The sequence below is a fragment of the Protopterus annectens genome, chromosome 9.part0, assembly GCF_019279795.1.
Source record: "Protopterus annectens isolate FY-2018-M chromosome 9.part0, PAN1.0, whole genome shotgun sequence".
NCBI classification, from domain to species: Eukaryota; Metazoa; Chordata; order Ceratodontiformes; family Protopteridae; genus Protopterus; species Protopterus annectens.
The window spans coordinates 700,742,316-700,756,274 of NC_056743.1; the positions used below are offsets into that span (position 1 = coordinate 700,742,316).

The 13,959-nt window shown below is 40.2% G+C and overlaps 1 protein-coding gene across 1 annotated transcript in view; it reads left to right on the top strand.

Moving 5' to 3' along the window:
• The window catches only part of LOC122811464 (HLA class II histocompatibility antigen, DO beta chain-like), a 99,764-nt gene that overhangs the window by 19,656 nt on the left and 66,149 nt on the right, over positions 1 to 13,959 (top strand). Inside the window, exon 2 of the mRNA XM_044083319.1 lies at positions 11,890 to 12,156. Within this exon, the coding sequence (XP_043939254.1) occupies positions 11,890 to 12,156 (267 nt within the window). The remainder of the gene's footprint in view (positions 1 to 11,889; positions 12,157 to 13,959) is intronic.

Sequence of the window (13,959 nt, forward strand, 5' to 3'; positions counted from 1 at the left end):
CCCATCCTGCCTAATTCCCTTCTCCTACCCACACCACTAGCAGTCACTCCTTGTTTAAAACCTCACTGCTCTCGCACCTTACTTCACAATGGAAATGCTCATGCGCCCAATCCTACCTAATTCCTTTCTCCTATCTGCACCACTAGCAGTCTCTCCTTGTTTAAAACCTCACTGCACTCACAGCTTACTTCACAATGGAAATGCTCATGCTCCCATCCTGCCTAATTCCCTTCTCCTATCTGCACCACTAGCAGTCTCTCCTTGTTTAAAACCTCACTGCACTCACAGCTTACTTCACAGTGGAAATGCTCATGCTCACATCATGCCTAATTCCCTTCTCCTATCCGCACCACTAGCAGTCTCTCCTTGTTTAAAACCTCACTGCACTCACACCTTACTTCACAATGGAAATGCTCATGCTCCCATCCTGCCTAATTCCCTTCTCCTATCCGCACCACAAGCAGTCTCTCCTTGTTTAAAATCTCACTACACTCACACCTTACTTCACAATGGAAATACTCATGCACCCAATCCTACCTATTTCCCTTTTCCTATCCTCACCACTAGCAGTCTCTCCTTGTTTAAATCCTCACTGCACTCAAACCTTACTTCACAATGGAAATTCTCATGCTCCCATCCTGCCTAATTCCCTTCTCCTATCCCCACCACAAGCAGTCTCTCCTTGTTTAAATCCTCACTGCACTCACACCTTACTTCACAATGGAAATTCTCATCCTCCCATCCTGCCTAATTCCCTTCTCCTGTCCGCACCACTAGCAGTCTCTCTTTGTTTAAAACCTCACTGCACTCACACCTTACTTCACAATGGAAAAGCTCATGCGCCCAATCCTACCTAATTCCCTTGTCCTATCCGCAGCACTAGCAGTCTCTCCTTGTTTAAAACCTCACTGCACTCACACCTTACTTCACAATGGAAATGCTCATGCTCCCATCCCGCCTAATTCCCTTCTCCTATCTGCAACACTAGCAATCTCTCCTTGTTTAAAACCTCACTGCACTCACACCTTACTTCACAAAGGAAATGCTCATGCAACAATCCTGCCTAATTCCATTCTCCTGTCCGCACCCCTAGCAGTCTCTCCTTGTTTAAAACCTCACTGCACTCACACCTCACTTCCCAATGGAAATGCTCATGAGCCAAATCCTATCTAATTCCCTTCTCCTATCCACACCACTAAAAGTCTCTCCTTGTCTAGAACCTCACTGCACTCACAGCTTACTTCACAATGGAAATGCTCATGCTCCCATCCTGCCTAATTCCCTTCTCCTATCCACACCACTAGCAGTCTCTCCTTGTTTAAAACCTCACTGCACTCACACCTTACTTCAAAAGGGAAATGCTCATGCGCCCATTCCTACCTAATTCCCATTTCTTATCCGCACCACTAGCAGTCTCTCCTTGTTTAAACCCTCACTGCAGTTGCACCTTACTTCACAATGGAAAAGCTCATGTGCCCAATCCTACCTAAGTCCTTTCTCCTATCCGCAGCACTAGCAGTCTCTGCTTGTTTAAAACCTCACTGCACTCACACCTTACTTCACAATGGAAATGCTCATGCTCCCATCCTGCCTAATTCCCTTCTCCTATCTGCACCACTAGCAGTCTCTCCTTGTTTAAAACCTCACTGCACTCACACCTTACTTCACAATGGAAATGCTCATGCTCCCATCCTGCCTAATTCCCTTCTCCTACCCACACCACTAGCAGTCTCTCCTTGTTTAAAACCTCACTGGTCTCGCACCTTACTTCACAATGGAAATGCTCATGCGCCCAATCCTACCTAATTCCCTTCTGTTATCTGCACCACTAGCAGTCTCTCCTTGCATACAATCTCACTACACTCACACCTTACTTCACAATGGAAATGCTCATGCACCCAATCCTACCTAATTCCCTTCTCCTATCTGCACCACTAGTAGTCTCTCCTTGTTTAAAACCTCACTGCACTCACACCTTACTTCACAACGGAAATGTTCCTGCTCCCATCCTGCCTAATTCCTTTCTCCTATCTGCACCACTAGCAGTCTCTCCTTGTTTAAAACCTCGCTGCACTCACACCTTACTTCACAATGGAAATGCTCATGCTCACATCCTGCCTAATTCCCTTCTCCTATCCGCACCACTAGCAGTCTCTCCTTGTTTAAAACCTCACTGCACTCACACCTTACTTCACAATGGAAATGCTCATGCTCCCGTCCTGCCTAATTCCCTTCTCCTATCCGCACCACTAGCAGTCTCTCCTTTTTAAAATCTCACTACACTCACACGTTACTTCACAATGCAAATGCTCATGCATCCACTCCTACCTAATTCCCTTCTCCTATTCGTACCACTAGCATTCTCTCCTTGTTTAAAACCTCACTGCACTCACACCTTACTTCACAATGGAAATACTCATGCACCCAATCCTACCTATTTCCCTTTTCCTATCCTCACCACTAGCAGTCTCTCCTTGTTTAAATCCTCACTGCACTCACACCTTACTTCACAATGGAAATTCTCATGCTCCCATCCTGCCTAATTCCCTTCCTCTATCCCCACCACTAGCAGTCTCTCCTTGTTTAAAACCTCACTGCACTCACACCTTACTTCACAATGGAAATACTCATGCACCCAATCCTACCTATTTCCCTTTTCCTATCCTCACCACTAACAGTCTCTCCTTGTTTAAATCCTCACTGCACTCACACCTTACTTCACAATGGAAATACTCATGCACCCAATCCTACCTATTTCCCTTTTCCTATCCTCACCACTAACAGTCTCTCCTTGTTTAAATCCTCACTGCACTCACACCTTACTTCGCAATGGAAATGCTCATGCTCACATCCTGCCCATTTCTAACTACACTTTCTTGCCAGATTTTCATACTCATTTGCGCTTATCACGGCCTCCTATAGTTCTCCATCACTAGTGATGTATATGACCAATGACTAAATAATTACCTTATGTTATTTTAAAAAAAAAAAAAAATTTTGTTACTTACTTAATCTGATTGAATTTCTGTAATTCAAAATGTCTTTGATTTGTTCTTTACTACCACTTTAATGTTTATTAGAAATGTATACTAAAGATTTGTACTTTTTCTGTACTATGTATTTGTATTTTTCTGGAGCTTTTCTCCCCAGGACTCCATTGAAAACAAGCTCCTTCTGGCCTAATGGACTATCCTGGAAAACAAACTGCAACTAAATAATAAATAATAATACATGTATTTTATGTTACTGATTATATTTACATACAATTTGATAATCTAAACTCTAAATAAGTTTAATTCTTTCTTTGCATGTTTCAGTATGTACCATTCTAATTTTGCTTATTCATAGTTAGCATATTCCACTATTATAGTTACGACATTTATTTTACTTCAGATGATGCATCCATTTTAAATAGCACAATTCCTAATATATAGAGTGTGCTTGAAATGTAAATATCCCAGTATTGTGTTAGATATGCTCTGAATGTCTTTTTGATTTGTTCATGCTCTTTACCATTTACAGTCTGTATATCACAAAGTTTATACATACAAATGTTTTCTTTAAACAGTATTAGCTTATTTCTGCTTTTATGTTTACTATTTGGTAATGTTTTGTACAATATTTGCCGACTGTATCCAAAGTCTCAATTTTATGCTTTTGATCTACATCCAGGGGTGCCAAAATTCTGCTGTCATTAGCACTTTTTTTGCCTGTTGAGACTGAGCCATGGCTGAAGAGTGTTTGTGCCAATTCAATTACCCTGTTAACATGAGAAAACAAACAAGCAATCAGAGATGCACACCTGATTCTAGGGGCCTAGCAGAGCTGCTAAAACAAAATCATAAAGTTTCAGTTCAAACCATCAGAGGAGTTCAAGAGAGGTGGCTACAGTTATCTAAAACAAGACTGTCTATAGTTTATTTGAAGCTGAAATTGAAGAATCCTATATTCTTCAAAAAGAGAAGGTATTATGTCTGTGTTACTTAAGAAAGCTATACAGGAGAAGGCCTTTGTGTGAGTGCCTATAGAAAAGGGCATACTGTGGAAACTCACACTGAAGAAGATGTGTGTTCTCTACTTGCGTAAAGAAACAGAACGCATACTGAAACGTAACATTTGCTGGCAAAGAAGACATTGTTATATTGGTGTATATATAAAAAATAGAACTATCCACAGAAATAAAATTATGGTATTTATATTATTTTGTATATTGCATACCAAATAAAAGAAGAAATCTTTAAAAACACTGTTTACATCATAAAGAGTAATTCTGTTTTTACCAACACCAGTAATCAAACTTTATTAACATGACAGTTCTCCAATATTTTGCATTGTGTAATGCCAGTATTGTTAGTTCCTAACTGTTACATGCATACAATCTAAGGACAGATGCCATTAAAGATAGTCTGTACGCTAGAGTATGAGTCATGTGATTTGCATAGTTCTTTGTTGCACAGTTAAGTGCTGAAGTCAAAGCATCTCAAGAATGCCTTTGTGTATATTTTAGCTGTCCTAAAGTATTCTGCTAACTAAACTGTCTGCAGATCTGACACTTGACCTGAAAGCAAATAATGAGAAAAAGCACTGCTACACAGATAGAATGCCGACAGCAGTACTTTTGTTCATGTAATGTAAGGAACTTCATCAGAATAGCAAAATAATACAATAACCATCTTTAAAAAAACTGTTTCAAATAAATCATGTGACTCTCACTATGCAATCGACATCCACCAACAGTTTCAAATAAATCATGAGACTCTTGTCTAATCGACATCCAGTATCATCAAATAAATCTGTTGGTGGATGCTGATAGGACACTGACAGGGTAGGGTAGGATGAAAGAGTTCTCCCTGTTGACTAATGTTCTCCCCTAGTCCTAGTTGTGTTTCCCCAGTCCCAGTTATGTTTAAATGCCAGTAGAGCACAAGATGCAACAGTTATCCCTGCCATCCATTGTATCCCCCCAAACCCAGTTATCTCTGGTGTCTAGCGGTTCTCCGCTCTCATCCATCGATGTTGCAGGAGTTGCTCGATTGTTTAGGGGAGTGTGCAATTATGACAGCCCCCACCACATACATATTCACATTATACATACACATACTCACTCCCCCCCAACACACACAGATGCACGGACCAGCACTCCATCCCCTTAGCTCTTCAAGTGAAGAGAAAAGAAAAGCACTTCATTGTATTAAGCTGATCTCTACATTTTAGCGATTGGCTTAGTATAGTCAGATGCACACACCCTCCAACACTTCCACAGTCTGCATTTGTGATATTGAGGTTATCCCAGTCCTACACTAACATTGGGGACACTCTTACAAAGAAAGAGGTACCAGACATGAGACACCCTATCGATGATCCATCTTCAGGTCATATTCCTCCAGTGCTACCATATCAGTATCCAGGACAGCCTGCAGTCCTACTGTCTCTAGCTATTACGGCTGCTACAGTCCATGGCCATGTAGTACCTCTGCCTTCCAGTCCTCATAGGAAATCATGTATGGCACTGATATCATCCCAAACCATGGCCCACATCTTCACATACATTTACCAGTAATTCCCCCTCCCACCATCAGGTTATGTAGCAAGCAATATTTAGTTATTTCTTTATTAACTTTGTTAATTGGATTGGTGGACTGGCTTATGGACCATTTTCAGCCTTGACCTGACCCAAAAAGACAAATACAAGTTTGAACAAAAATGACATTAATTAGATGTTATGCAGTACAACAAGATAAAATGGCAGTGAAGGTTATGATGAATATGCAAGTAATAACATTAGCAGGGTAGCAGTATTTACAGCATATATACAGCATGAGAAATTAAACAAAATGCAATACAAAATATGTTATTGTGTCCATAAGCACCTGTGCAAATGGTAATGGCTGTGACCTATGCCACCATATTTCTAGAGCTATTAATAGGGGAGGGCAAAGGGCATCCCAGCCATAAACTATTAGGGGGTGACTGGCCTGTGTAGTGGTGAGAAAGTGCAGTAGCAGTATTTATTTATGAAGCCAGAAGTATATTGCATCTTTATAAAGGAATGCTAATACTGCATTTGTAGTCAAGGCAGAAGTGCTCTGTATATGAGTAAGTTACAGGGGCACAGACAAGCTGTTTATTTTGGCCATCAACTTTGAGTTGAGGGAACTGCTCAGGGTGTTAGATGATGTAGCTATGGTTGCACCGCCTTCCTTTGTGGTCTGAATAGAGAAGCCTGAAGCATAGTGACTTGATCATGCATTGTCTACCATAGCCATTAAATAATGCTGCACCTATCATTTTGTCTTATGTGACAGCATAGTGTTATGGACCTGTTCAGGCCCACAGAGGCAGAGTAGATGCTGTCCCTTTGTCTTTGCTGTTGTATATTGTACTTGGGGCTGTCTGGGGGTATAGAATGGACACTGACTGTTGTCTGCCAGTGCTACTGTCATCTCTGCTTGTAGACGTTGCACTGGAGGCTGCAATATGACCTGCTGGTTCAGGTGCAGTAAGTCCTGAAACTATTGACTCATCTGTCTGCTTCCTCATGATCATGTTTTGTAGAATGCAGTATGCAGGCTCCACAATGGTTTTCCACAGATGGTTTTATAGTGGTGTTTGGCTGTACCTTCTGGGGTCCATATGGGCATCATCATTATCATTAAGTGTACAAAAAGGAAGGGGTTGGGTTTGGCATAACGGTTAAGGTCTTCACCTCATAGACACAAGGTACAGGCTTTGTTTCTGACCTTGTGTTACTACCTAAGCTCAAAATGGCTCTTCAGTGCAATTATTTTAACATTCAGCTATAACGTCATCATCTGCAACACAGAAGGAGCATTTAGGAGTGTACAAGATATCTATACTTTATGTCTGTGGCTGTAAACATGTGGGTGTAGCAGTGTGTCTGTGGAATATCCATGTGCACTAAGCAATGACCCTTGTTTGTCATATATACACAGGATCATGGCACTGCAAGGTTCCTGTGTAGGTAGCCATGAGCACCGATGTTTTGCACACTACCTTTCATTTTATAGATGATAGCCACTTCTCAATTATGTATCTCTGTCCATGGATACTGGCTGGAACCACTTTCGTGTACATATGTGCAATCTGAGATTCCCAATCCTTTAGAGAGGTTGGCAATGTAATAAAAGCAATGCATGATTGTTTTCACCTCCCTTGACATGTAGGGAAAACAGATGTACTCATCCACATGTGCAACAATTCATCTAGAAATGTTCTCAATTAATACCGTGATCCACATAAACAGGAGTGGTCCATCAGCTGATGTGACATTTCCCTGTGTCAATATCGTTTTCAGTTATGCTGCCTGCTGCTACATCATGCTTTCCACATGGCTGGCAGCGGTGCTTTTATACAATATAAACTTTACAAACAATCATTGAAATTCAAAAAGCAAGCAGATACATGCTTGCATGTTAAATAGCCAACTTACCCAAAACCCCAAACAGTGAATGCATAAAAGATGGCAAAAGGAAAACAGTTTATTTTGTGATTCTTGAAACTAAACTCTATGACAATAGTCAATACAAATCTGTACAAATACTGGTAATGTCATGGAAAAAGTTTTTGCAAGGTGAAGTGTAGAGTTAAGGTTAGGGTCAGGGGCAGGGTAAGGGATTAGTAGTAAGACACTAGGATACTCAGACATACACTACATACAAAAGCAAACATGCACAACACTAAATCTATCTATCCCCTTGTCAAGCCTTTAGTGTATTCCTAACCTCCATACACTTACACACACACACACACACACACACACACACACACACACACACACACACACACACACACACATACACACACTTTCCTTCCATTCAAACACGCACAAACACACACACACACACATACCACAAACAACAGCACACACACACAACATCAAGTCTATCCTACATTAGACCTTATTGTAATGCTACCCTGCGAATACTCGCACACAGACTCATATCCACTAATATTGAAACTTTTGGTGTATCAAAAACTTTCAGCACTCGATCAAAAAGAAATACTTACCTTCCCCAACAGTCCTTTGTACTTTTAAAATTACACACTTTTTACCAAAATATCAGTTGACCAAACTTCCATTTGACTAAATATCCATAAACTATACTAAGTAAAACAAAATAATTGTTGAACAAAGTAACAGTCATCCATCTCTTTTTCTCTCTCTCTGTATATATATGTATATATATATATATATATATATATATATATATATATATATATGTGTGTGTGTGTGTGTGTGTGTGTGTGTGTGTATATATATATATATATATATATATATATATATATATATATATATATATATATATATATATATATATATATATATATGCCAATATCTACATCTATCTATCAAGCTTAAGCAGCCAGAGCTGTAGCTGGTTCATCTAATGCCCAGATCCATTCCCCGATCTGAAGACCCTCAACTCTAAACTGAGGAGCAAAAAAAAAAAAAAAAAAAAAAATTGCTTGCTATAAATACAATTTACATTGTAGAAAGTGGTTTGCTACAATTAAAATGCCACGCATTCAATACTTCAGCACTTCAGACCAGACTCCATTCATTTCTGAGTACTGGTACTGCAATAAAGCCCCACTTGCAACTGCCGATTTCTCTCCCCCTAACACCCAGCATCTGATGAGGGTGCAGCCTTAGCATCTTATAGTAGCTAATATTTATCACCTGTGGTTATTGCAAATATCAATGAAGATGTTTGTAACATGGAAATGGGATGCATTTTATGTTATCAGTACCACTGACAAAGAAAGAGGCTCTCCCGTTCAATTCTCGGCTGGAGTGCCTTCTGTGTGGAGTCTGCAAGTCCTCCCCGCGCTCGAGTGATTTTTAAACACGTGCAGGTAGGTGTGTGCTTGAATGGGTGTGCCTTCTTTGAAGGCTGAGCATTGGGCTAGCAACTCAGCACCATAAAAATCCACTGCCAATCATTAGCAGACCGGAGTTCCGCTGTGGCGACCCCTAACCGGGAAAAGCCGAAAGACTATAGTACCATTAAGAAAGAAAATGAAGTAGCTTATATATAATATTGAAATATAAGAACTTGGTAGGTAGTGGGCTAATGTTATAATCTGGGAATGTTTTGGCAAGATTAAAGGTGTTGGATATCTTGTAGCCTTCACAGGAATGAAATGAATATATTAACTATATGTGTTGGTATTTGAAGGAAGTTATATTAGTAAAGGGGTAAGTAGAAGATGATTTATGCTGGTTGTGCTATGGGTCAGCTCAGGTTGGACAGTTTGGAGACAAAGCAAGAGAGGCGAGATTGCGTTGGTTTGGACATGTGCTGAGGAGGGATGCTGGGTATATTGGGAAAAGGATGCTAAGGATGGAGCTGCCAGGTAAGAGGAAAAGAGGAAGGCCTAAGATAAGGTTTATGGATGTGGTGAGAGAGGACATGCAGGCGGTTGGTGTGAAAGAGCATGATGCAGAGGACAGAAAGAAATGGAAACAGATGATCCGCTGTGGCGACCCCTAATGGGAACAGCCGAAAGAAGATGATGATGAGTCAAACTTGAAAAGGAAAGATGACACAGGATTTGAAGATCTATTCTGATGTTTGCACCTTTTTTGTAAATATGAAGTATGAAGAAAGCTATATGAGACCTGTTTCTCCTGTTGTTTTTTTGATGGGTAGACTAGGTGAATTGCTGGCCAATAGCAGTGGTATGTTTGGACTGGCAAGTTGAGTGTGTTTGAGTGGTGCAAGAGTGAAAAGTTAGTTAAACAATGATACACCAGTCGTGTATCCTGTATGTTCCCCTGCTGACAGTCTTTTGTAATAACACTATGTTCAGAGTTAGACTGTGCATATCTAGAAGACAGAGGATGAAAGGGATTCGGGTGAAGTAGCTGAGTATAATGGAAGGGAGTGGCAGGGAAGACAGGAAGTGTTGTATTGCCTAAGGTCATCTGGTTTGGAATATTTGCCTATGCACTGACAGAGGCATGTGAGGATGCTAGAGAGAAGCACAGCTACAATAGGTTCTGTTACTAAGGGATGAGAAGAGCTAAATATTTAAGATAGGTGCAGTAATGTTATTTTCTTAAATATGATGATGCTGTGGTGGTGCAGCGGTAGCGTTGTTGCCTTACAGCAAGAGGTTCTCCCATTTGATTCTCGGCTGGAGTGCGGGAAGTGCCTTCTGTGTGGAGTCTGCATGTCCTCCCCGCAGTTGGGTGGCGTTCGAAAGACATGTGTAAATGGGCGTGCCTTCGTTGAAGGTTGGGCATCAAGCTGGCACCTCGGCGTTCGTGAAAATCTACTGCCAATTGTTAGCGGACCGGAGTTTTGCTGTGGCGACCCCTAACCGGGAAAAACCGAAAGACAAACAACAACATGGGAAAAAGGAAAGAGATGTTATAGATAAATAATATAGTTTTTGTAGGATCCATTTTGTGTAGTATTTGGAAATGCTAACATGATATTATATAACTATATATTGCTTTACAGGTCTGTACTGTATTTATAAAAGAGGGTACCACACCAAGAAGGTACATGTAAGATATAATACTGCGTACTTTGACAGCACTGAAACAGGAGGCCTGTGGTATGATGCTGAAAGTGTAAGATGACTGCTGAAACAAATTAAGGGAAGAATGAAACTAGGGAGTCATGAATTTGCAACATATGTGGTTTGTATGAAGTTATTTGCAATTTTTTTGCATTTGCGATGTTTCGATGATCAGTAAAGAGTATTTAGAAAGTATTGAGTTTTAAAGAAATAGAAAAAAATCTTGATAATCAAAGCAAAGCTTAAACAAAACATTTCTTTTTCACTGGGGGTAAGAACCTCTTGCACTTTCCCCACATTCTACTTAATTATTCTGACTCAGAGCCCACATACCCTTATGAAAAGGGCTTATCACATTTGGGGGAACAGCTTGTCACTTTTCTGAGGGTGAAATTCAGAATTATTAGTGAAACTTCAAAGATCAAATTAATTTTTCATCAGGGTGAAAGGTGACATTTCAGAGACTGAATTTCATCCCAGAGCCCCATTTGTAGTGTGAGCAGCATTTACCATTATCTCAGAAAGATAACTGGAAAATATTCTGAAACAGGTAAGTGACTGCAAAAATATTCAATGTCAAGAACGTCTTTTGCCTATTGTCCTCATACAGTTTATCTGGTTTCAACATTCACTGTGGACATGGCCAAAGACATCATAAGATTAAGACCTTTGGTATATGAAAGGTTATTGATTGCCTTTACAGGGTAAATGTAGTCAATGTGTCATAAATCCCCTGAAAAACAAAAAATATCCATAAGCAATGCAGGTTTAGCGGAAACAAGTCCTCCATGGTTAAATGATATGAAATGTGTGTGTGTGTCTGTGTGTGTGTCTGTGTGTGTGTGTGTGTGTGTGTGTGTGTGTGTGTGTGTGTGTGTGTGTGTGTGTGTGTGTGTGTGTGTCTGTGTGTGTGTGTCTGTGTGTGTGTGTGTGTGTGTGTCTGTGTGTGTGTGTGTGTGTGCGTGTGTGTGGTTATGTGTCTGTGTGTGTGTGTGTGTGTATGTGCGTCTGTGTATGTGTGTCTGTGTGTGTTTGTCTGTGTGTGTGTGTGTGTGTGTGTGTGTGTGTGTGTGTGTGTGTGTGTGTGTGTGTGTGTGTGTGTGTGTGGTTATGTGTCTCTGTCTGTATGTATGGCATGGAAGCAGCACATCATGGGTGCTTGTTTTGGGTAACTCAGACTGTCTAATAGTTATTCACACTACATTAGCAGGAAAGCATTCAGAAGTAATGAAATCACCTTTATAAGGAATCATTTAACCATCCTCACAAAAGGTAATCTGTATCTCCTTTTGTATAGATGCCCTTTAACTGTCTTAACAACTTGTTTCTTTTTTGCAGAGGGCTTTGTGCTGCAGTTTAACTCATATTGCACCTTTGATACCATCGAGGACATGCAGTACCAGCTCATGTTTGCCTTCAACAAGCAGACACTACTTCAGTATAACCCCACACTTGGGAAGTTTATCCCCTTTGTGTATTATGGATATAATACTACAGTGATATTGAACAACAATACTGCCTTACTGGAAGACATAAAACAAAGAGTAAATACAACATGTCGAAGAACAATGAGGGAGTACCAGGAAAAAATAGTTAAAAGAAGAGGTAAGAGCTCCAATAAAATCATGGTAACAATATCCCAGATGTCTTACCTCTGAGTCTCATAAAATACATTAAATGCATTGCAGTTGCAACCGAGGTCCTAGTCTGAGAAAGAAAAAGCTTAAAGAAAAATTTCAACTTGAAACTTAAATAGTGTACATGTTTTTTTCATTTTTTGATATTCTATGTACATCAGAATCACATCACTCTATTTCTTATTATATTCTAATGCCTTTCATCCCAAAAATGGTTAAGAGAGCATCTGGGAAACAGAAAAAAAAAAAAAAAAAAAAAAAAAATGTAAGCTTGTTTCCTGCCTTTCCTGTTAAGTGGTATAGACTATTTGTAGGCTTCTGAGCCCCCAAGCCCTTCTGTGTTGGAGGGAAGCCTTCTAGCTTAGTTTTTTTCCCCTATAACTAGCCAGTTTTCTAGTTTCAGCACTCAAATCTGTTTCTTTGATCTCCAGCACTTGTTCAGAAAAAAAAAAAAAAAAAAAATTTTCATCTGCTTTTACTGTACTTGTGTTTCTACCTACTTTTTTTTACTTTTGCATCATCTTAAAAGTACTCAATTGTATTTATTACTGCTTGGTGCAACTCATTCTAAGCCTTCTGGTTTAAACACTTGGGCTTCGGACCAGTTGTTTTGCACTGAGAGGGTTTGTGGTCTGCACTGTGGTGGCAGAACAGGTAGCTTACATCCTTCTAGGTTGGGAACTGCTGATTGAGGGCTCAGTGTCTGTTATTCTAAAAGTGTATTAATTCTGGTTTAAGCACTTGGGCTTTCAGGCCAGTTATTTTACATTAAGAAGGTTTGTGGTCTGCACTCTTGTGGGAGGAGAGGCTGGACTCTGCCCTTCTGAGCTGGGAATTTCTGATTGAAGGCTTATAGTACATGCATATCTGAACTGCTTCTTACTGAAGTTGGTGCGCCTTGTTTGCTGTGGCATAGACTGGATTCGGGCCTGCTGGATCTAGCTTTGTTTGTGTAACTTGAGCACTAATCCAGGCATTCTCTAAAGTATTCAATTGTATTTATTACTGCTTGGTAGTAACTTGATTAAAGTTTAGCTGTCATTCTAAGTCATTTGGATTAAGCACTTGGGCTTCAGACCAGTTGTTTTACATCAGGAAGGTTTGTGGCATGCACTGTGGTGGCAGGACAGGTAGCTTTCATCCTTCTAAGTTGGGAACTGCTGATTGAGAGCCCAGTGTCTGTTATTCTTAAAGTGTATTAGTTCTGGTTTAAGCACCTGGGCTTCAGGCCAGTTATTTTACATTAAGAAGGTTCGTGGTCTGCACTCTTGTGGGAGAAGAGGCTGGACTCTGCACTTCTGAGCTGGGAATTTCTGGTTAAAGGTTCATAGTGCCTGAATATTTGAACTGTATCTTACTGAAATTGGTACACCTTGTTTGCTGTACCATAGACTAGATCCAGGCATGCTGAATCTAGCTTTGTTTATATGCTTGTTGTTTGTTTGCTTGTTATTTCCCTGGAACGCTAATTCCACCTAATACGCGGCTTCTCAGCGCTTCTGTGAATCACTAGTGATATCTGCATTGCTTACTGTACTTATTTCCTTGTTTCACTTGAAAGAAAGTTACTGTTTGTCGTTTTTGCATTTAAGTTACCTGTAACACATTGCACTTAAGTTACCTGGCACTTGCTCACTAAAGCAATTATATGTCAGCACTAAAAATTAAAAGCACTACACCCTCACTCCCCACTGGCCCTGGTTTTCAATTATTAAGGAATTCCCAATATTATTCTAGCATGTCCAAAGGTCAGTTGTCAATCTCCTCTCGG